We start from the raw sequence: 26,100 nt of genomic DNA, 5'->3' as shown, positions 1-26,100 counted from the left end.
CAAAGCTTTGCTGAAATAAATCTGCATAACAACATTGCTAAAACATTTTTTTTTAATTTCAGACTACAAAACCAACACATTGAATACATCAACATTTGTATAGAAGGATGCCTAGCAGAAAATTCCAAATATGCAAAATTCCTTGGGATAGTATAGAATGACAATTTAAACTGGACAAGCACATAGAATACACAAGTGGAAAGCTCAGCTCAAACCTATATGTTCTCCACAAACTCAGCTTCCTGAAAAACACAAACATTATGAAAATTACATACTAGTAACTAATTCATTCCACATTAAGCTATGGCACAATTTTGTTGGGAGGCACCTTCAAAAAAACCTAAACCGAGTATTCAAAATGCAGAAAAGAGCAATAAGAATAATATCTAACATTAAGTGGAGAGAATCGTGTCAGTCAGCATTCGAAGCACTCAAAATACTAACTCTACCAAGCATTTACCTTTATGAACTCTTGTGCTGAACAAAATTCCAATATGTATTCGATACTCAAGATATCGAGCCCCAGCAAAATGATGACACTAGGAAGCAGAACTTCTTCCATGATCTCAGACATAACACCATGAAATTCAAAACAAAGCCATCCTATGCAGATCCAAAAGCCCTTGAAAAACTTTCTTCATACTTGAGTAAGATAAACAATAAAAATATTTTCAAAAAATCTCTCAAAACATTTTTGATAGAAAACTGTTACTATAGTATAAATGCTTTCATGTGCATAGCAGAATAATCCAAAATTTACATTGTAATAGAACGTACAAAAATAGATGTAGATGAGTTTGACATGTGTACTAAAGTAAGACAAATTGCAATGTAATAGTCTGTACTAAATACAATGCATCAGAAAACCACAAAATATGTAAAAAGACCTCTCTAATATACACACACAGTATAGATGATGTAAGCAAATTGTAATTAGAATGTATGATATGGTACTAGAATATTGATGTATTGTATCATAATTTGCTAAATGATAGTTATTAAGCATATTATACTACTTCAATTCTTGTCATAGAAATTTGACTTGACCCATACAGTGTATGCTGTCTATGGATCCAATGAAATCAAATAAATAAATAAATAAATAAATCAACAAGATCCAGCCATATTTATTTTGCAAACCATGTGCTAGTTGACCAGCCAAAAAGATCCATCAGGTCAACTAGTATGATGTATACTGAAGTTTTAGCAATATGATGCCACAATGGTATATGAGAATGGACCCAGACACAAGGATACTGTGTTTCAAGGAATCCGGTGATGGAACATAACAGAATGGACAGTATCTCCATCATCACTGTATTAAATGTCATTGCTGCTAAGCAGAAGCTTTAAAGAAAGGTGAACTGACTAAAGAACAATTCCATTAACCAATGGAACACTGTATAAGAAGAACTATTATGCGATGGGGTGTAAAGGGCTCATCATCTGAAACTCGGCTGTGGACTGACTGTCTTGTGACCAAAAACTGGGTCCTTATACAGGGTGTTACAAAAAGGTACTGCCAAACTTTCAGGAAACATTCCTCACACACAAATAAAGAAAAGATGTCATGTGGACATGTGTCCGGAAATGCTTAATTTCCATGTTAGAGCTCATTTTACTTTCGTCCACCTACACTCAATGGAGGACGTTATCGTGATTTCATACAGGATACTCTACCTGTGCTGCTAGAACATGTGCCTTTACAAGTACGACACAACATGTGGTTCATGCACGATGGAGCTCCTTCACATTTCAGTCGAAGTGTTTGTACGCTTCTCAACAACAGATTCGGTGACTGATGGATTGGTAGAGGCGGACCAATTCCATGGCCTCCACACTCTCCTGACCTCAACCCTCTTGACTTTCATTTATGGGGGCATTTGAAAGCTCTTGTCTACGCAATCCCGGTACCAAATGTAGAGACTCTTCGTGCTCGTATTGTGGATGGCTGTGATACAATATGCCATTCTCCAGGGCTGCATCAGCGCATCAGGGATTCCATGCAACAGAGGATGGATGCACGTATCCTCACTAACGGAGGACATTTTGAACATTTCCTGTAACAAAGTGTTTGAAGTCACACTGGTACGTTCTGTTGCTGTGTGTTTCCATTCCATGATTAATGTGATTTGAAGAGAAGTAATAAAATGTGCTCTAACATGGAAAGTAAGCGTTTCTGGACACATGTCCACATAATATATTTTCTTTCTTTGTGTGTGAGGAACGTTTCCTGAAAGTTTGGCTGTACCTTTTTGTAACACCCTGTATATCCTTACAATAATAGGTACTGAAACTACACATTGTTTGAAGTTAAATTTACAGAAATTACAATTAAAACTTAACTCATTAAATTAACTGAATACGTCAAAAAATTGGTTCTTTTTAACAGTTTTTCTATTACAAGATTTAAGCTGAATTATTTGTTTAAATCATGAAATTAACAAATATAAGTATGCAAACAATACTTTGGACAAAACTGTTAATTACTTTGGAGTTAATTAAGGGCTGGCTTTGTTAACATGTTTTCAAATGGAGCCAAATAAACCATTTAAGAATACTATTAGTTGTTTTTCCAAATGTTTAAACTTAATACAGAATTCATATTTGTTTATAGGTCTATAACAGAATTTAAGTTATGAAACAATTACTGATTTCACCCTATAATGAAAGATACTAACTAGTAATAGTCAAAATAAATTAGAAAATCCATTACATACATAAAACTAAGCACAAAATTAGATCTGGTGTTATATTCTTTAAAACTGAGGGCCAACCTTTCTCTTTTATGAAAATGCAGATTATATTCACATATGTTAATGGTAATTAGTTAAAAGTGAAATAATGCACTTAAAGGAGGCACATGGCAAAACTAGAGAGAAAGTAAAATTATCCCAGCTTGCTTCATCACAAGGGCAAAGGGAAAGCAGCCAACAGCACTTGGCATACCCACTTGCTTATCTGTTCAAGTACTGGCCATGCCCAACATTACTTAACTTCAATGATGTGATGAGAACAGGTGTGTTCAATGAGGCAAGCCAGGCTATCAGAGGTAATTTCAATTTGCAATATCACCCAGAGGATGACAATTGCTTATCACCCACAAGTGGATGGTCCCATAGAATGTTTTAATAGGATATTGGCAGATATTATGTCAATGTATATTCATGTTAATGAATGACTGGAATACAATATGGCCCATTGCAACCTTCCCAGACAAGACAGTGAAACAAGACACTACAGTCTTCACACCATTCTTTCTGCTCCATGGTGATAAGGCTGAAATGACAATGGATACACTGTTCCTATTACATCTGGATGGCACTTGGGATGAAAACATGAAACAATTCATCACCAAGACCAAAGAATCAAGATGCAAGAGGCTTGCATATAGACCCTGGATGCATATGAGAGAGACTGAGAGTACTATAATGCCAAGCCCCAATCAGTGAAATTCAGCCTGTAAGATTTTGTATAAATTTTTATGCCTGAGTTGAAAGTGATACTACTGGAGAAGTTACTGAAGCACCACTTTGGCTGTATTGTATCCTTCACTGCTTGTCAGATGTAGCATATGGTAGAGGATTATGATACATCATCAAGAAGACAAAAGTGCAGAGGCATTGTCCATGTCCTCCCTGTGGCATCCTACTACAGCTCTGAGAGGCAGATCAATGATGGCGATGTCTCATTCAAGGAAAATGAATGCCAGCTCAGCAACTGCAGAGATTCAATGGGCGGGGCTACCTTTGATGCTTGTCATAGTGATCAGGATGTGACAACATGACCAGAAAGTGGGGACCTGCCAGCGCTGCCATACAGAGGTCCATTGACAAGATTTATACCCAGAGTGCTGTAGTCATCTCCAGTGAGAACTTCTGAAACAGTGGGTCACTGTTTCTCCAGGAGAGGGATCAATGCTGTGAGCTGTGCTTGCATGCAGTGTGGCGTAGCAGTTAGTATCACTGGTTGATGTGCTCTTACTACCAATAATCTATGCAGTATCTCAGTAAATATGAAGAAGTTACTCATCATAAAGGAAAGGGATATTCACATAATGATCAATGAGAAATGCCAAAAAACTACAGACAAAAATTCAAACTGGTAAATAATTTAACAGTAAAACAAAATTTTAAGAAAAATGAGGAGATTCATCAATACCAAACAAGATACTGATAGGAAGTGAGAGTAATCCAGGACAGGACAAATTGTTATGAGAAAAATGTAACATTCTCTGGGGTACATATTCAATTGCCTTCCAAACAATATCAGCCAAATGAACATTAACATCTTTAATCACATAACCAGAGAAATATTGCAGAAAAATCCACTTTAGTCCTAAAATTAATTTTATGATTGCTGGAAGGATAATTCAAAAGTATGATGCTTGAAAAAGTAAGGATTAACTGTCATTTAATTTTGACAAATAATACACATGTACATGAATTTTAGCATAAAGGAATCATTATGCTGTAATCTGCCCTAAATGCAATAAATTGTAGAATCCATTGTGTAATTTTCAATGTAAAATCCTTGATGCTGAGGCCTATATGTATTCATACAACAAGTATCAATTCAAATACAGCAAATGACTGAAAAATAAATAAATAGTCTGTGGGTGAGAATGATCATATCCAGAGTTGCAGTATATTATACTAAAATAAGCACACTCATTTTTACCTGTTTCTATAGAGCACTCACAAATATTTCTGCTTATTCAGCAATGCCGCAGAGATTTGTGGTGAATGTAACAACTAAAAACTTTTTATGTTTTGTGTTCAAATAAATTCTGTTCACCTCAGACTGTCTCTTGAACTCCATAGATCCTTCTCAGAACATTGAATATAGATGGTGAGCCATAAGCAAACAGAATTTTAATAAATGATGTCCACATTGTTTAGAAAGAATAAGAAAAAACAGCTGCATTGAGTTAAAATCAAACTACTGGGTACCCAGAACATCAACATGGGCATTGGCATGTGTTACTATCTAACCAATTAACTGAGATTCTAAAATGGCCTCCAATAGTCAAAATAAGCCATGATCACTTATTTCTTTCCACAGCTGTGATTAACCAGGTCAAGCTAGATGGACTCCTGGCACATATCAGAAATATCTCTCCTGATTATTGAGTACATGAAGAAATGTCAGATGAAGCAGTACCACTGATGTGCTTCACAGTTTACATGAGATATATTCTGCATCACTACATTTACTTCAATATTACATATGCACATGTAACTAAATAACTACCCCATAAGAAGCTTCCTGGCAGATTAAAATTATGTACCAGATTGAGACTTGAACTCAGGACCCTTGCCTTTTGCAAGCAAGTGCTCTACCGACTGAGCTACCCAAGCATGACTCGTGACCCATCATCAGAGCCTTACTTCTGCCAGTACCTCATCTCCAACTTCCAAACTTGGCAGACATTCGCCTGTGAAACTTACAAGACTAGTAATCCTGGAAAAAAGGATACTCCGGAGACATGGCTTAGCCGCAGCCAGGGAGATGTTTCGAGAATGAAATTTTCACTCCGGTAGGAAATTTCATATCAGCACACACTCCACTGGAGAATTTAAATTTCACTATGGAAACATCCACCAGGCTGTGGCTAAGCCATGTCTCTGCAACATCCTTTTTTCCAGGAGTGATAGTCTTGCAGATTTCACAGGAGAACTTCAGTGAAGTTTGTAAGGTAGGAGACAAGGTACTGGCGAAAAAAAAGCTTTGAGGATGGGTTGTGAGTCCTCCTTGGGTAGCTCAGTCAGTAGCGCACTTGTCTGTGAAATGCAAAGGTCCTGAGTTTGAGTCTCAGTCTGGCACCCAGTTTTAATCTGCCAGGAAGTTTCATATCTGCGTACACCCGCTGCACAGTGAAAATTTCAGTTGGGAAACTGTTCCATATATTTGAGGAACATCTTCTAAAAACTCATGTTTCAACACTTATTATTAAATGTGTGTCAACTCAGTCATGAATTTCAGTCAACTCTAGTAAGTATTTCTTCTTTATCATGTATATCTGAAGACTGTGTCTCACTCTTTCCAGAATAAAAAAGATGTTACTGTCTCTTAATGTACTTGTAAGAAGACAAAAATCAAACAATATATTGTGAAGTTAGTCTACAATACATGCAATACTGTCTGAAAGAGTAAAATAGCATCTTACATCTCTCATCAGGTTGATAAATGAATGACCATGTCCCCATACGTTATCACAACCAGAAGGTGAATCCTCGATATGGAGGTCTCTCATATCTCTTACTGTTGCATCAAACAGATGCACAGCATCATACATGAGAGCAGACTCAACCTGAAAAACAGAAATCACAACAACAGTAATAAATTTGTGTTTCCTGGTTAACTCGTCCTTAAAGATATGTACAAAAAGTGCACTTCAAGTCTGTTTAATATTATCAGATATAATCCTTCCCATTAATTACATATGTTGTAAAATATTTTATGAGTATTATAGAAATTGTTTGAGAATGCTCAAAAGCCATTGGTGGTCCAGGATGTGTCAGTAAATATCCGGTTTTACTACATTTCTTTTCTTCTTCTTCTTTTTAAATTTTATTTTGCAAGACATCACAAGATAAATATATTTTCTCAGTTCACATGGGAAAGATAAATAAATGTGCCATGGTTTTTACCAATTACTCATCATGGCATTTTCTTGCCTCAATGGATGGAAATGTCAAACAGTGCAAACCCGTATATCTCATATTTTAAAGGCAAACACTTCAATGCTGTGGCCTTCCTCACTAAGGCATAAATGATTGCAGTTGTCACCTTTCTTGTGTGCATACATAATGTTAATGGTTGGCAGTCCATTGCTGATTGCTGAATGGAACGCAGCTAATACACAGTTTGACTACATTGCAACGCATGCCCCCCCCCCCCCCCCCCCCCCCCCCCCACCATCTCCCCTCACACTACTAATGCATGGCTATGCAAAGTCTCTGGGCACCTGCCAAGTTATGTGGCATGCACTCTAGGAGAGATGGAGATAGTGATTTCTCAATGTAACAGCTTCTGGTTTGTTTGGGTGTACCAGACTACTTCTACACTGTCAAAATTTTGACCCCTCAGCTGAGAGCTTCTTCAGCATCTTGTGGTGTTCGCAGTTAGTTGAACAGAGGTCATCAACTAAGCAGTATGTTTTTCTGTACTGTTTAACAGGTTCCAGATATCTGACACCCTGAAAGATGCACCAGAGGAGTTACTGGGAGATTTGTCAGAATGCATGTGACTTTGTTTTTAGTTTAAAGTAAATGAAGATGCAATTATAGCCATGTTTGGAGGTGATGATTCAGGATATGGAAAAAGGTTAAGAAGATCATTTTTAGAGGGAAATTGATTGTGTGAATAGTTACTGAGAGAGTTAAATAATGTAACTATTGAAATGAGTAATGACTTGAGTAAACTAGGCTATTTGATAGTGGAAACTAACAATAAAACTGAAGACTCAAAAAATAAATTATTAAGTCTGAGTTTAGCAGTCAAATAGCCAAAACTAATAATAAAACTGTTAACTCAAAGAATTAATTATACTATAAGTTAGGCAGCCAAACAGTGTCAAGATTGATGAGCAGTAAAATGAAACAAATGACACGCATTTGTAACTAACGAACCAATAAAAAACTGACCAGCTAAAAACAATGCTCTGGTTGTGAATGGTCAGGGATAATATCAATGAAATGAAAGTCACTGTTTAAAAGACAGAAAACAGCTAAATTTTCAGGTGAATGTAGCGGAATCTACATTTAAAATATAGAATTGAAAATGAAAAAAATGCCATAGTTTTGAAATCATCAGTAATGTTATGAAACTATAAAATCAAAATTTGAGAACAGAAACTTTTCAAATTAAGTAAAATTTAGAAGATAAGGTCGAAATAGAAAACTGTGATACTAATTTCTGCAATGAATTCCACAGCAGTAAAGGTAGAAAAAGCAGTTTTATGTAATGCAGATATATGTAAAAACAATGTATCAGATACAAATAAAAAATCTTGTTGAATTACAGGTATTGTGACAAAAAATTTCATTAACAACTGTAATGACTTGTGAGAAAATGGATTTATTAAGAGCTTTCCCATACAGGGTAAGGTGCACCCAGTAGATTTTATACAACACTGTTGTGACACTTGTGTTCCCGAAATGGCTGATATGTTTACAATTTGAATTACAGTACTTAAATTTTTGTTCAAACTGAAAGCTGGAAAAGAAACTGCTTAGTAGATGTGTCCTCGGAGTCTTTCGCGCCGGCACACATGAATAAAACAGCCGCGTCAATTCGAATAAAATCCTCGAGCTTTCGATGGCCATCTCTGCCATCATCGTCAGGAGTTCACTGACTGCCGGGGCTGTTATGGTCTCTCGCTTATTTAGGGATGATGACATCATCAGCAGCCAATCAGATCGATCCAATGTGGTGCGCGCGCGTACGGCGACCCGGGCGCCTAGCGGAGCTATTGCCCGTGGCAGTACCAGTGACGTCAGGTGGTGCCAGGGGCAGGCGCAACGTTTGAAACTGCCGCTCCCACGTCGCACATCTGTCTCTGCTTTCTTTCGATGTCCAACTCCCGTCCCCAAGCCCTGCTGAGTGTGTATCCCTGGTCTCTTTTGAAATTGTTGTTGTTTAAGTGAATCTCAGTCGCTTCCTTTATAACAGAGTCCCAATATGTAGACGCATGAGCCAAAACTTTTGTATTTTTGAACTGTATTTTATGTCCGTTTTCTAGGCAATGCTCCGCTATGGCCGACTTGTCAAGCTCCCTTTGCTTTATATGGCGCTTGTGCCCAGTACAATGCTCCGCAACCATGAGAATTGTCTGACTTGTTCTTGATTCTAGTCAATTAAATAATGTTTTGGAGCAAGGGGGAGGGGTGGGGGAGAAAGAGGGAGAGAGAGGGAGAGAGAGAGAGAGGGAGGGAGAGAGACAGAGAGAGAGAGAGAGAGAGAGAGAGAGAGAGAGAGAGAGAGAGACTGATTATATAGAAAATATTGATGAGCTAATTCATAAATCTGAGCATAATAAGTTAATGACTATACTTAATCTCACTTCTGGTTTTCATCAAAATCCACTTGAGTGTAGTTCTAGAAATTATAATTATTTGTTGTATAGGGGTGGATGTTACAAATATTGTGTTGTACCTTTAGACTTAATGTTTCTGTTGCACATTTTATACACGCATTGTGCTCCGTTTTCAGCTAAAAACTTCTTGCAAAATTAAACATTTATGTTGAATTGTCGGAAAAACTTTTCAAGGTCATTTTGAACTATTACGGAAAGTGTGGAAAAAATTAATGGAGGGAGTATGTCTAAAGGTATAAAAATGTAAATTAGCTGTGAAGCAACTTAAATTTCTGGGAGACAGCATTTTAGAAGATGGAATTTTGTCAGGCAAAGTTAAAACTGAGACCACTGCAAAATTTTCAATTCCAAAAACCAAAAAAAAAGTTAAATCTTCTTTAAACTTTATGGTTTCTGTGATAAATTAGTTAGTACTCGGGATTTGAATGTTTCATGTCTAAAAAATCTGCTAAAGAAAAATACTCTCTTGGTTTGGCGTGACAGTTGCAACAGGCTTTTTTGAGGAAATTAAGAAACAGTTTTGTGAGAGTGAATTTTTATACAGACTGGACGTGTCAGTCCCTTTTGCCTTATGGCAAATAGCAATGACAAAAGGCTGGTAGCATATTTATTTCAAGAAAAAACAGTGGATAAGTAAATTGAATGCAGATCAATAGCTTTTGCCAGTGGGACCCTAAGAAAACATGAAAAATATATGCTGTTATAGAAAAGAAAATACTAGTTAGCCCTCAAGACATTGGGGACTGAGCAGCTAGCACATCATTCAGCTGGCTGACACTGTGCTTTTAAGCAGTTTTTCAATACAAAGAAACATGGCCTAACATAAGGGACAATTCCTTCTTTTTACATTGAAATGAATATGTGTTGTTTCCACAACAACAACAATTTTTTCCATCTTTCATTTCCTAAATGGAGATAGGAAAGAAGAGGTTGGTACTAAAAATAAAGCTAACTGAAAATGTGGTTTTTTTTTTTTACGGAAAATTACTTTGTTAAATTTGTCTAGTATAAAACATTTTGAATCCCTCACATTCTTCACAATGTTATCTGGTATCTTTTCTTGCCCCTTTCCAGGATCTTATCTTGCTTCATTCTGCACAAACATTACATCTCCTGTGATGCCTTTTTGACATTTCTGTAGCCACAATGAATTTAGGAAAATGTCTTCCACTGAGTCCATTAACAGGTAAACTCTTTTGAGTCAAAGCTGATACAAATAGGTCTCCTTTGTTCACCAGTGACTCAGCCAATTCAATAATGAATTCAACAATATGTTTGATAGTTAGCCTCAACTTTTTTACATAAAATATGCAAATTTATAAACATCATCATTAAAATGTGGAAATACACTTTCTTCCACAACTTTAATTCCTCTCAAATGGGGTGTAGCCTGATAGCTGGATGCTGTGGTCCATAAGAGCCTTTATTTATTATAATTGAAAACACAGTCAGGTCTCATCTCTTATCACTGATAATTTTGTTCTGCCAGTTATACTTGATGCATTCATTTGACTCCTAGGCAATATGTACATTTACAGAAAAAATTATGCAAAACAAATAGCTTTTCATCACTGCTTTCAAAATTAGAAATTTGTTCATCAAGCACTGATCAACTGTTTTTCAGCAAAAATCTCCCCATAATGCAAGGTCATCTTGAAAATATATACAAAGTGTGTAGGAAGTTTCAATTGAGGCTATTTGCACAATGTGTGAGCTTGGCATAGTGTATGGCAATAAAGTGAATGTGAACATCACAAAGCAAGTATGCTAACACACAATGTTGTGAAACTTCCTGGCAGATTAATACTGTGTGCCCGACCGAGACACAAACTCGGGACCTTTGCCTTTCGCGGGCAAGTGCTCTACCATCTGAGCTACTGAAGCATGACTCACGCCCAGTACTCACAGCTTTACTTCTGCCAGTACCTCGTCTCCCACCTTCCAAACTTTACAGAAGCTCTCCTGCGAACCTTGCAGAACTAGCACTCCTGAAAGAAAGGATATTGCGGAGACATGGCTTAGCCACAGCCTAGGGGATGTTTCCAGAATGAGATTTTCACTCTGCAGCAGAGTGTGCGCTGATATGAAACTTCCTGGCAGATTAAAACTGTGTGCCCGACCAAGACTCAAACTCGGGACTTTTGCCTTTCGCAGGCAAGTGCTCTGCAATCTGAGCTACCGAAGCACGACTCACGCCCGGTACTCACAGCTTTACTTCTGCCAGTACCTTGTCTCCTACCTTCCAAACTTTACAGAAGCTCTCCTGCGAACCTTGCAGAACTTCCTTTCTTTCAGGAGTGCTAGTTCTGCAAGGTTCGCAGGAGAGCTTCTGTAAAGTTTGGAAGGTAGGAGACGAGGTACTGGCAGAAGTAAAGCTGTGAGTATCGGGCGTGAGTCATGCTTCGGTAGCTCTGATGGTAGAGCACTTGCCCGTGAAAGGCAAAGGTCCCGAGTTCGAGTCTCAGTCGGGCACACAGTTTTAATCTGCCAGGAAGTTTCGTATCAGCGCACACTCCGCTGCAGAGTGAAAATCTCATTCTGGACACAATGTTGTCTTACCCACCAATAAGAGTGGCAAGTTCTCTCACCTGTTGTTTTTTCTTGTTAGTATAAGCATTATAGAGTACCTTTATACAGATAAAAATGAAATACAAACAATGTAATAGTTACAAAGCAAAGAAATGGCCCATATAGGTCCTAATTCATTTGTCTTTTCGGGGTGTAATCAGTGTGACATAAGAGTTATGTTGTTCATCTCCAAAGTGTTCAACAAGTTTAAGAATTATTTACTGAGTCACAAATTCATATTTTACTCAGATCAGAAAGCTTTGAGTTACCTGCAAGAGTTTAAATTGTATCACAGTAGAATAACTATGTGAACATTATTTCTTACAACTGCTTATATCATGCGAAAATGGGAAAGAAAATGTAATTTCTGATGCTCTGTCCCAGCTGATTTGGGAAAGGGACGGGGGTGACTTTGGAATTAAAAGTGAAGAATGTGAAAAAGAATTTAAAATAATGGACTTAAAAGCATCAAGAAGGAGACAGAACTAGAAAGTATTTACAATCAGATAAGGAGAAGCCAAAATCAGGACCAAAATTGGAAACTAGTAACGAGTCATTTACGAGAAAATTGGAGAAGATGACATTGGTCATTACTGAAAAGTCTATAAGGGAATACTTTTCAGGAGAACTAGTGCTGATAGTGATAACTAGAAATTATATTTTGGTCAGAACAATTTATAAATGTTTATGAACATGAAAGTTATGGTAATTGTGCAGCTCTAAATATATATATATAAAAATTTCAAGACAAAAATGGGTGAATCACCTAAAACTTGCACAGCAAATATTTCAGAAATGCAGAATGCTATTGATGTGCAGTTTCCCCAGAAGTGAATGGTAATCATGGGCTCATCTTATTAGCCAATAAACAGATCTTAATAACACTTTTCTGTGCCAAAAAACACTTTTTAACTGGAACAATGCCTATTGATATTAACAAACTAAAAGTAGAGTAAATTAGAATGGCAGAGGTATTTGTAGAAAGATTCTAGTGTGAGTCATTTACAAGGTATCATATTTTGAAAAGTTTCCAAACTGCCATTCCATCTATGTAGTTGCTATGTATGATGATGTTATATTTCACTACAATGTGGTCATGTGTTCCTTGAGTGCCTTGCATTTTGTAGTCAGTTACTGTGCAGCAGTCCAAGCAGTAGGTCATGAGTGGATGATATGATTTCCCAATTTAGAAAAAGCTGATGTGCTCATGGTCTATGAAGAGTGTAGGAAGAATGCAGTTCATTCCTGTACTGTGGATGTGGCAAGATATCCCAACAAATGCCAACCATCTTGGCAATTATTTATCAACCTCTTCAACCAGTTAGGTGAAAGTGGTACTGTAACACCAAGACAACACAACAGAAGGTACAAGTGACAGCAGAAGAGGGGGAAATTAATGTTTTTGCTGCTGTTGAGTTGATATGTGCTTTAGCTCCTGCGTAATCACACAAGGAAGTGACATTTGTGAGGCAAGTGTCCTATGCATTCTCCATGGACATAAGTTCCATTCCTATCACTTCTCTTTCCATCAGAAGATTCATGGAAATGGTTATGAGAATTGTGTTTAGTTCTGTATACGGGCATTAGGACAGGATATCTTGTCTAGTGATGTAGACGCAATTGCCCGTCATAGCCAGGAAAACTGCCGAAACTTGCACTATTGGTTTGTAACAATCACCCGTTGGCTTCATCTGGTGGAACATCAGTGTCCAAGGAGTGAAAAAGTGTGGTGTGGGATGATGCACCATCAGCTCATAAGACTGTTTTTCATAGGCAGACCACTGGACCAGCACAAGTATTACATATTTTACTAATAACCCATCTTCCACAGTCTTCCTTCGCAGACTACAAGGGACCTGTGGTATCAACATGATGGCTGCCCAAAAAATAGTACATGAAGTACTACAGAATGTCTTCACAAATTATTTCCAAATTGTAGGATTGGACACAGAGGACCTGTACCTTGGCCAGTCCATTCCCCGGGTTTGTAGCCTGTAGACTTTTTGCTGTGGGGAAAGCTGAAAGAGCTGCCTATGGACATGCTAAATACAAATGATGATATGCAACAACATATTACTACAGCCTGCTCAGATTTCTACATTGAACTGCTAGGATATGTGCAGCAGTCATTCCCTACCAGAATGGAAGCTTGTATTGCCTCTGCTGGTGGTCATTTTGAACAAAATCCATGACAATCAATCATCTGCTTACTGGTCAGAATCCACATAATCAGTGTATGCACTTGTGTTGCTCTTTAGTGTGTGCTACCACACGTATTATACCAGGCTCAGTGTGGTACCTTTTCAAAATACGATATCTCATAAACGACTTGCACTAGAATCCTGCAACAAACACCACTGACACTCTAAGTTGCCCTACCTTTAGTTTGTTAATGAGACTAGGCATTGTTTCATTTAAAAATGGCATGTTTGCACAAACAGTACACTTTCTAAACACTGTTGCAAGCTGTTGATTGGCTAACAAAAAATGGCTCTGAGCACTATGGGACTTAACAGCTGTGGTCATCAGTTGATTGGCTAACAATATGAGTCCCTGACTACCAGTACATTCTGTGAAAACCACATATCTATAGCACTTCCCATTACTGCAATACTTGTGGTGAAAGTTTTAGGTGATTCAGTCTGTATCATTCTTTAATATTGCCAAGAAGATAAGGAAAATACTTGTAACATGTGATAGATGCCAAAAAGTTCAAGAGAGTAATTACACATGCAGAGGATTCACACAAAAAATCATTTCAAAGAATCAATTGGTTCCGGTAGCTGTGGACATCTATGGATCATTGCCAAAAACTAAAGGAGATTTCTGTTATATTTCTGTAATGGTAGATCTGTTCTCTAAATTTATAAAATTATACCCACTTAAGTAAGCATTAAATAAAAGTACTTTAAACATAGCTGCGCTACAGCAATGGTTCCACGTAAATCAGACTAAGAACAGCCGACCAGTTGCAAAGGATAAAGTAATCTTTACCTAGGTTTCAATAGATATAAATCTATCTTCTTCAGAAGACGCAGTATTATAACAACATGAAGTGATATGTCCTTATCGTTTAGGCAAACATCTGCATAGTTACATTAATCATATAAAATATAGCCCTGACAACAGGGTTTGTCAAACAAATAAAATAGGTACATAGAAGTTGCAGAGCGCCTAAGCGACTTAGGCGCTCTGCAACTTCTATGTACCTATTTTATTTGTTTGACAAACCCTGTTGTCAGGGCTATATTTTATATGATTAATGTAACTATGCAGATGTTTGCCTAAACGATAAGGACATATCACTTCATGTTGTTATAATACTGCGTCTTCTGAAGAAGATAGATTTATATCTATTGAAACCTAGGTAAAGATTACTTTATCCTTTGCAACTGGTCGGCTGTTCTTAGTCTGATTTACATTAAATAAAAATGTAATTTCAAAGGTTATAGATATTATTACCCAAACGAAGGAATACTCAAAGTTATCCCTTTTTATAATGTGACATAAGTCCCTTTCAAAACTTGGAAAAGGAGGAAGGAAACAAATGACTTATTAATCTCAGCCTAGCACCCTTCAAATTACCATGCTGTGAAGTATATAAGGAAAATGGGTTTTCACCTATGAACTTTTATTTGAGAGGAAACCACTTAATCTGATAAGTGAACTTATTCAATAGCCTGCACACAAAAGTGTAACACCACAGGAGAGGGAAGAAATTGTCAGGAAAACCATGGAGAAGCAAGGGGAAATTAGAAGGCAGAGACATGACAAGTAATGAAATGTGACTCAATTTAAGGCAGGTGATTTTGTTCTAGTAAAGATACATGAAAGTTCAAAATCTGTCAGTGGCAAACTTGAAAAATTCTTTGACATTTGTATTGGAACCATCAAAGTGCTCAAGGACTCACAGTGAAATTTTTAGAGATGGATACAAATAAAATGATGAAAATATTTTGGTTTAAAAAATGTGAGTTAAAGCCACACAACCAGGTGTCTAATATGCCCAAATAATATACATACATAGCTTCTGCTAATTTTTAGTCAAATATTTGTTTCAGATTCCGACCTTTAGTTTACTCCCCTCAGAGAGGCATATATTCCTTGTATGTCATGTGTGTGGCATGCACAGATCCTCAAGCTGTTGTAGCACTGTTGCTATTTTTGTTTTCTGTGCTGCATCTTCCTTCTGTGACACAAGTCATGGGATGCCTCCTGATATTGTGTTGGACCTCTTGCAACTGTACAGAGGAACTTCATGCACAGTAACTGGAGGTGAAGATCCCCACAATCGGGATGCAACTGAGATGGAACAGTAAATGATGATTATTTACAACTTATATATAACCTTGTCTTCCACCTTAAGTCAAGTTCTACTATCTTTTCTTTTCTTTCTTTCTTTCTTTCTTTTCTTAGTATTGAATTCCAGTTCCTGATCACAATTAAATTTTGATCTTTGTAAGCAGTCTGCATAATTCCATTTACATCATCATACGTTCTTCCAATCTCTTCTTCATCTTAGAGTTAGTAGTCATATACACTTGTACTACATGGTAGATTTGGCTTAGGTCAATCTTGGCTATGACAATGTGGTCACTGAAATGGTGCTGTTTATTGTATTTCACCAATATTTTTCATTCATTAATAGTCCTTCTACTGTGTTACTCCTGCTTTGCTTTGTGTCAACAACCCTGTACTCACCTGCCACCAAATGTCAGTAACCCCACTACATCTAACTTTAATCTATCCATTGCCCTCTTCACATTCTCTCTCTATGAAATTCAGGGATCTAGCATTCCACACTCTTTCCTGCACAATGCCAGATATGTTTTTTTTCTGTAGACATCCTTCTGAATAGACCCTGCCCAGAGATCCAAATGGAGGCCTCTTTTAGCTATGGAATTTTTTTCTCAAGAGTAGGCTGTCATCATTAAGTCGTACAGTACAGCTGCACGCCCTTGGGAAATATAATGGCTGTAATTTCCTCACACCTTCTGCCATTCATAGTACCACCTAAAAAGGCTGTTACCCCTCTTTGGGAACCATATTTTAGTCTTACCTCTACAATGATACCCTTCATATGCGTTTGCACCTACAGTAAAGATATCCATACTGTTGAAGCATTTGATTCATCACACCATGTCGTGATCCATGGTTCATGGTTTGTGGGAGGACTGTAATGTAGGATATAACACTATGAATTTGCTATGCTGACAATGTCACATACCTTTAGAAGACCAGGCAAGTATTTGGCAGTAAGGATTGTTTTTATGTATTTTCTGTGGTAAAAATTGAAGCAAAAGTAAAGTTTGCATCAGTGTTATCAGTGGGCATACATTTTTTTTTTTAGTATTTTACAACCACATAAACAATGCCTTATGATTTGTTAACTCTTCAAGCCAGTAGTTTCCAACTTGAAACTAGACAACTGGTGGTAGTTTATGTGGCCAGCTGGTATACAGCTGCAGCATTTTATTTACACTGCACTAGCAAACAAATTATTTATCAAAAATTAAATAAATTTTCAGGATTTATAAAAACAGAACTTTATTACACTTTAACTACACATCATCGCTTAAAATAAACTTTCAGTGTGGTACACTTTGATACAGTATTTAAAAAAAAAAAAAAAAAAAAAAAAAAAAAAAAAAAAAAAAAAAAAAAAAAAAGCCTCTGCACAGCAGTCCCTTGCTGTGAGTTTCCTGCAGTTATGTTACAAAAAAAAATCCTAAAATTAATATACGCAACTTCCTTTACCTTTTTAATGGATTGATAAACAATACATGAACTGTACATTGAAATATTTAGTACCACTAATTTATACATATTTTCATGTACCACAGCATTTTACACATTTTTCTCTTTTCATGAGGACAGTCTGTATTTCCTGATGTCTCAAAACTTGTTCAACTCATGACAGAAATCTCTACACTTAAATGATGCCAGTTATCAGCACATCAACTTTACTTGGCATGGACTTGATAAGTTACTGGAAGATCCAAGCAAAAATATTAGGCAATGCTGCCTCTACTGCCATCCATAATTGTGAAAGTGTTGCAGGTGCAGGATTTTGTGCACGAACTGACCTCTTGATTATAGCCCATAAGTGTTCAACGGGTGACAAAATCATTCACTCAAAATGTCCAGAATGTTCTTCAAACTGATTGTGAACAATTTTTGCCTGGTGAAATGGCACATTGTTGTCCATAAAAATTCCATCATTGTTTGGGAACATGAAGGCATGAATGGCTGCAGATGAACTCCAAACAGCTATAACATAACCATTTCCAGTAAATGATCAGTTTAGTTGGACCAGAAGACCCATTCCACTCCATGTAAACAAAGCTCACACCATTATTGAGCCACCAACAGCTTGCACAGTACCTCATTGACAACTGGGTCCATGGCTTCATGTGGTTTGCACCACACTCAAACCCTACCATCAGCTCTTACCAACTGAATATGGGATTCATCTGACCAGGCCATGGTTTTCCAGTCATCTAGTGTCCAGTTGACACAGTCACATGCCCACAAGATGCACTGTAGTTGATGTCATGCTGTTAGCAAAGGCACTTGCATTAGTGATCTGCTGCCATAGCCAGTTAATGCCAAATTTTGCTGGACTCTCCTAATGGATGCTTCTCATCTCATACTGATTTCTTTGGTTATTTCACACAATGTTACTTGCCTGTTAGCACTTACAACTTTGTGCAAACTCCATTTCCCTCAATTGTTAAGTGAAAGCCATCAGCCACTGCATTGCCCATGGTGAGAGATGAAGCCTGAAAATTGGTATTCTTGGCACATTCTTGAGACTGTGGTTCTAGGAAATGATTTCCCCAATGTTTTCTGAAATGGAATGTCCCATTCATCTAGCTCCAACTATCATTCCATGTTTGAAATCTTTTAATTCCTGTTAGATGGCCATAATCATATCAGGAACCTTTTACATGAATCCCCTAAGTACGAATGACAGCTCTGTCAATGCCATGTGTATGCGATACTGCTGCCATCTGTTGCATATTTCTATCCCGTAACTTTTGTCACCTCATTCTATGAAGGGCTCCAGATGACAGTGACTAGTGTATTAATGATATGGTGGTGTTGGACATGTTGAGAAAACATTATATTTGTTCTGGTGTAACCACGAGCAGCGTCACGAAGATGAAGAACGCAACTGCAGAGAAGGCTGTGAGACGCCGTCAGCCAATAGCATGCTGACCAGGACCGCAACACAACAGGAGCAGTCTCTACAAGAAGAGAATATAAAAGCTGCTCCTGCCAACCTTGGCTGCACAGTACTAGGAGAGCACTATGATAGCAGTGATGTGTGATCCATATCAATTGCTTACATAGATATTGTATACAGCAAAGGACTTTGATTGTTTGCAAATCAACCATTGCTTGTGACACCATTGTAAATTCAGAGTTGAGTATTGTCAATCTACTTATTTTAAATAAAACTATGAATGTTATTTGCTTGAATTGTTGAATAGCTATCCGAGAATGCAGCATCCTTTAGGCACCCTATACGAGACGAGTGGGCAGGATCCCACAATATTCTTATGAAGTGAGAGGGACAGCAGTGTTACTCCTGGTATCATGATGTGGGCAGCCATAAGCTCAGATCACAGATGGTAGTGGCTGAGGGAACTCTGGTGTCACTACAATATGTTATGGGCATCCTGCTTCTTCATGTGTTACCTCGCATGCAACAGGATTGTGCTGCCATTTTTCAAAAAGACAATGCTTGTATACACATGGAACATATGTCTATGGACTGCGCGCATGATGTTGAGGCACTGACACAGCCAGCAAGATCCTGAGATCTGTTCCCAATAGCACATGTGTGGGACTAGCTAGGACATCAACTTCATCCCAGTGCCATTATCAGTGACATCAAAGACCAGCCACAACAGCTGTGAGCCAGCTTGCCTTAGGAGAGGATACAACAGCTTTATAACAACCTTCACAACCAAATCAGTGCATGAATCCATATTAGAGATGGTACAACTTCATTCTGATAAATGGGCTCCTACTGCCAAGTTCTTTCTAATGGTAATATGAAAAGGATACAATGCTACTTGTCACATAGAGAGACACTGAGTCACCAACAGGCACAATGGAAAGACAGCTAAATATAAGATTTTGGCCAGAAAGGTCCTTCTTCACAAACAGAAAACACGCAGGTTGATATAAGCACGTGTTGGGCCACAGTGGCTGGAGACAGTGGTCATGTGCATGAATCCATATTAGAGATGGTACAACTTCATTCTGATAAATGGGCTCCTACTGCCAAGATCTTTCTAACAGTAATATGAAAAGGATACAATGCTACTTGTCACATAGAGAGACACTGAGTCACCAACAGGCACAATGGAAAGACAGCTAAATATAAGATTTTGGCCAGAAAGGTCCTTCTTCACAAACAGAAAACACGCAGGTTGATATAAGCACGTGTTGGGCCACAGTGGCTGGAGACAGTGGTCATGTGCATGCGTGTGCATTTGTCTGAAAGCTTATGTTTGCCAGTCCTTTCATTATGCCTCTCTGTGACTCATTGCCTCCACTATGAGGTGAATATCGTAGCAATATATCTCTTTCATAATACAGTTGTTATTCTGTCCTAAAATTTCAAGTTCTTTGTAAATTTCACTCAGTTATATAATCATTGGGATAACATCACATAACTTTTAAACCTGTGAAGTTTCATTTACTTTCCTCCTGCCCTTCTGGATGCTTCAGTTTGTTTGTCAGGAAAGTTACTATTCTTTTTTAACTTTCTTAGTTTTTGCAGAAGGGTGAAAAAACTATGTAACATGTACATTAGTTGACAGACCACAATTATTCCAATGAAACTTCCTGGCAGATTAAAACTGTGTGCCGGACCGAGACTTGAACTCGGGACCTTTGCCTTTCGTGGGCAAGTGCTCTACCGACTGAGCCACCCAAGCATGACTCACGCCGGGCACGGTCGACTTCCTTCCCTAATCCGATGAGACCGATGACCTCGCAGTTTGGTCTCTTCCCCCAAACAACCCAACCCATGACTCACGCCCCGTCCTCATAGCTTTACTTCTGCCAGTACCTTGTCTCCTACCTTCCAAACTTTACAGAAGCTCTCCTGCAGGAGATGAGGTACTGGCAGAGGTAAAGCTGTGAGGACGGGGCGTGAGTCATGCTTGGGTAGCTCAGTCGGTACAGCACTTGCCTGTGAAAGGCAAAGGTTCCGAGTTCGAGTCTCGGTCCGGCGCACAGTTTTAATCTGCTAAGAAGTTTCATATCAGCACACACTCTGCTGCAGAGTGAAAATCTCATTCTGGCACAATTATTCCCATAGGCATTCTAGCTCATGGCTTCTTGCCTATTTCAAGGAGTTATTGTTATTATCAGTTTCCCCAATTCTGCTTTAATAGTGCAGTAATGTGGACATTCTGTGCTTTATTATCAATAGATTACTGTGGCATGATTTTATATATTACTGAAAATTGAATCTTTTCATCTATATACAATGCGGTAAGATAGTTGGTACAATGATATTTAGAGCTCCACAAATAAACTTACATGTAGTAATTCAGCACAAAAATATGTGAAAGATGTGTGTTAAAAGCCATATTTTGTGTCAAATGCAACTTCTGGTTTAATCAGAGGTGCACAAAAGTCAACTCAAAATAGTTAAATGATGAGTTTCCTTATTTACATTAGGCATGTTAGTGTGACAAAAATGTAAAGTTGATAAACACATTAAACTTTAAAAACCAAAATTTCAAACTGCTGAACAGAGGCTTTGAAGCTCTTAAATATAAAACATCTTCCTTGAAAGAGGAAAATAGCAGATTCAGAAGCAATAAAAACTTGTGCTGATGAAAATACAGATATAGTAATCGTCCCTAAACAAAAAATGTGCATCTGTAATAATATGTGTTTAACTATAATGATGTTAACTGATGTGTCCGGCAATCTTTCGGTTAGTAAACAATGAGGAAAACCAACAGACTAATAGTGCAAAGTACAAAAATTATACAGACAGTCTTAAACAGAGGGTTAAAAATCATTTTCTATTAATGATTATTCTATGCTTAAAAGTGTCATTGCTCCAAGTTGCCCAACCAATATTCATCTAGGGATAAGGACTTAACATCCAAATAAGCATCTTCAAAATGTAATAAATGTAAAGCAAAACCAAATGATAAATATGTAGAGAAAGTACACTGCTATTCAGTGAGCAGTGTAACAGACTCTATCGAAATAAGCTTATACCTGCAGATTGTTTAGCAGACAATGGCCTACATTTTAGCAGACTAGGGTATATACAGTTCAGCAAGATGTTTATTGGCCTATGCAAAAATATAAATAATAAATAGACTCAAGTGTAAGTGATGCAGCTGATAAGCCTAAAAAAATAGTAAGTCAAAAATCATAAGGAAACCACTAGGCGATGATCTCTACATCTACATCTACATCCATACTCCACAAGCCACCTGACGGTGTGTGGCGGAGGATACCCTGAGTACCTCTATCGGTTCTCCCTTCTATTCCAGTCTCGTATTGTTTGTGGAAAGAAGGATTGTCGGTATGCTTCTGTGTGGGCTTTAATCTCTCTGATTTTATCCTCATGGTCTCTTCGCGAGATATACGTAGGAGGGAGCAATATACTGCTTGACTCTTCAGTGAAGGTATGTTCTTGAAACTTTAACAAAAGCCCGTACCGAGCTACTGAGCATCCCTCCTGCAGAGTCTTCCACTGGAGTTTATCTATCATCTCTGTAATGCTTTCACGATTACTAAATGATCCTGCAATGAAGCGCGCTGCTCTCCGTTGGATCTTCTCTATCTCTTCTATCAACCCTATCTGGTATGGATCCCACACTGCTGAGCAGTATTCAAGCAGTGGGCGAACAAGTGTACTGTAACCTACTTCCTTTGTTTTCGGATTGCATTTCCTTAGGATTCTTCCAATGAATCTCAGTGTGGCATCTGCTTTACCGACGATCAACTTTATACGATCATTCCATTTTAAATCACTCCTAATGTGTACTCCCAGATAATTTATGGAATTAACTGCTTCCAGTTGCTGACCTGCTATTTTGTAGCTAAATGATAAGGGAACTATCTTTCTATGTATTCGCAGCACATTACACTTGTCTACATTGAGATTGAATTGCCATTCCCTGCACCATGCGTCAATTCGCTGCAGATCCTCCTGCATTTCAGTACAGTTTTCCATTGTTACAACCTCTCGATACTCCACAGCATCATCCACAAAAAGCCTCAGTGAACTTCCAATGTCATCCACAAGGTCATTTATGTATATTGTGAATAACAACGGTCCTACGACACTCCCCTGCGGCACACCTGAAATCACTCTTACTTTGGAAGACTTCTCTCCATTGAGAATGATGTGCTGCATTCTGTTATCTAGGAACTCTTCAATCCAATCACACAATTGTTCTGATGGTCCATATGCTCTTACTTTGTTCATTAAATGACTGTGGGGAACTGTATCGAACGCATTGCGGAAGTCAAGAAACACGGCATCTACCTGTGAACCCATGTCTATGGCTCTCTGAGTCTCGTGGACGAATAGCGCGAGCTGGGTTTCACATGACCATCTTTTTTGAAACCCATGCTGATACCTACAGAGTAGATTTATAGTCTCCAGAAAAGTCATTATACTCGAACATAATACGTGTTCCAAAATTCTACAACTGATCGACGTTAGAGATATAGGTCTATAGTTCTGCACATCTGTTTGATGTCCCTTCTTCAAAATGGGGATGACCTGTGCCCTTTTCCAATCCTTTGGAACTCTACGCTCTTCTAGAGACCTACGTTACACCGCTGCAAGAAGGGGGGCAAGTTACTTCGCGTACTCTCTGTAAAATCGAACTGGTATCCCATCAGGTCCAACAGCCTTTCCTCTTTTGAGCGATTGTAATTGTTTCTCTATCCCTCTGTCGTCTATTTTGATGTCTACCATTTTGTCATCTGTGTGACAATCTAGAGAAGGAACTAAAGTGCAGTCTTCCTCTGTGAAACAGCTTTGGAAAAAGACATTTAGTATTTCAGCCTTTAGTCTGTCATCCTCTGTTTCAGTACCATTTTGGTCACAGAGTGTCTGGACATTTTGTTTTGATCCACCTACCACTTTGACATAAGACCAAAATTTCTTAGGATTTTCTGCCAAGTCCGTAAATAGAACTTTACTTTCGAATTCATTGAACACCTCTCGCATAGCCCTCCTCACACTACATTTCGCTTCGCATAATTTTTGTTTGTCTGCAGGGCTTTGGCTATATTTATGTTTGCTGTAAAGTTCCCTTTGCTTCTGCAGCAGTTTTCTAACTCGGTTGTTGTACCACGGTGGCTCTTTTCCATCTCTTGCGATCTTGCTTGGCACATACTCATTTAACGCATGTTGTATGATGGTTTTGAACTTTGTCCACTCATCCTCAACACTATCTGTACTTGAGACAAAACTTTTGTTTTGAGCCATCAGGTACTCTGTAATCTGCTTTTTGTCACTTTTGCTAAACAGAAAAATCTTCCTACCTTTTTTAATATTTCTATTTATGGCTGAAATCGTCAATGCAGTAACCGCTTTATGATCGCTGATTCCCTGTTCTGCATTAACTGTTTCAAATAGTTCAGGTCTGTTTGTCATAAGAAGGTCTGATATGTTATCGCCATGAGTCGGTTCTCTGTTTAACTGCTCAAGGTAGTTTTCAGATAAAGCACTTTAAAAAATTTCACTGGATTCTTTGTCCCTGCCACCCGTTATGAACATTTGAGTCTCCCAGTCTATATCCGGCAAATTAAAATCTCCACCCAGAACTATAACATGGTTGGGAAATCTACTCGAAATATTATCCAAATTACCCTTCAGGTGCTCAGCCACAATAGCTGCTGAGCCAGGGGGCCTATAGAGACATCCAATTACCATATCTGAGCCTGCTTTAACCGTGACCTCCACCCACAATTATTTCACATTTCGGATCTCTGTCAATTTCCTTTGATACTATTGCACTTCTTATCGCTATAAACATGTCTCCACCTTCACTGTCCAGCCTGTCTCTGCGGTATACATTCCAATGTGAGTTTAGGATTTCATTACTGTTTACGTCTGGTTTCAGCCAACTTTCTGTCCCTAGTACTGTATGGGCATTGTGACCATTTATTAATGAGAGCAGTTCTGGGACCTTTCTATAGACGCTCCTGCAGTTTACTATTAGCACATTAATATTGTTATTCCCTGTTGCATTTTACCTACTCATACCTTGCCGCATCTCAGGAGGCATCTTGTTGGGCCTAGGGAGGGAATTCTCTAACCTAAAAAACCCACATGTGCACTCCACACGTACTCCGCTACCCTTGTAGCCGCTTCTGGTGTGTAGTGCACGCCTGACCTATTCAGGGGGACCCTACATTTCTCCACCCGATAGCGGAAATTTGCACCCCAGATCTCTGCAGAATCGTCTGAGCCTCTGGTTTAAGCCTTCCACTCAGCTCCAAACCAGAGGACCGCGATCATTTCTGGGATCGATACTACAAATAGTTAGCTATGATTCAACCCCGCAAGTGAGGCTTTCCACCTTCACCAATTCCGCCAACCGCCTGTACAAACTGAGGATGACCTCTGAACCCAGATGGCAGGAGTCATTGGTGCCGACATGAGCAACAATTTGCAGTTGGGTGCACCCAGTGATCTCTATCGCCGCCGGCAGGGCCTCCTCCACATCTCGGATGAGACCCCCCGGCAAGCAGACAGAGTGAACAATGGCCTTCTTCCCCGACCTTTCCGCTATTTCCCTAAGGGGCTGCATCACCCGCCTAACGTTGGAGCTCCCAATAACTAATAAACCCCTCCCCCCGTGTGCCTGCTCGGACCTTGCTGAAGGAGCGGCCACATGTCCACTCACAGGCAGAGCAGGCGATGCCACACTGCCAGCCTCCACATTGACCCTCCGCCTCGTACCCCGTGAACACCACTGAACCCGCCACTCCCCTTGGGGAGAGGGTGGCCCAATTGCGCCCGGTACCAGCGAAGATGTCTCGACAGCAGGGACAGTGGGTGAAGTATGTAACACCTGGAGTGTACCATGGGATGCACCAGACTCCCCACTGCCGCTACACTCCGAGGCAGCAGCCTGAAGATGGCTGACCGCGGCCATCAACACATACAGCTGCTCGCGAACAGTGGCCAGCTCCTCCTGCGTCCGTACACAGCAGTCACACATCCTACCCATCCTAAGAAATCAATTTACTGTAGAGAGTTAATCAACTTTTAACTAGACTGCTAATTCACTAAAGGCGGCTGATTGTTGACTAAACTGTGGTATCTAGCCACTTCTTGTAGAAAACAATGAAAATAGCAATACCTGTTTCTGGACTGTATTGAAAACAAACACTATCACTACTGGCACTATGGTTGA

At 38.8% G+C, this 26,100-nt stretch overlaps 1 protein-coding gene across 2 annotated transcripts in view; it reads right to left on the bottom strand.

Annotated features, from left to right (window-relative positions):
• Positions 1-26,100, bottom strand: part of LOC124555073 (glutamate receptor ionotropic, kainate 2-like) — a 512,372-nt gene that overhangs the window by 198,839 nt on the left and 287,433 nt on the right. For both annotated transcript variants that reach the window (XM_047128860.1, XM_047128861.1), the window contains exon 8: positions 6,170-6,313. In XM_047128860.1, coding sequence (XP_046984816.1) covers positions 6,170-6,313 — 144 coding nt within the window. The remainder of the gene's footprint in view (positions 1-6,169; positions 6,314-26,100) is intronic.

This window comes from Schistocerca americana, chromosome X (assembly GCF_021461395.2).
Source record: "Schistocerca americana isolate TAMUIC-IGC-003095 chromosome X, iqSchAmer2.1, whole genome shotgun sequence".
In the NCBI taxonomy this organism is placed as follows: domain Eukaryota; kingdom Metazoa; phylum Arthropoda; class Insecta; order Orthoptera; family Acrididae; genus Schistocerca; species Schistocerca americana.
Note: the sequence above shows the minus strand (reverse complement) of the source record. Positions and strands in the feature narration are given on the sequence as shown.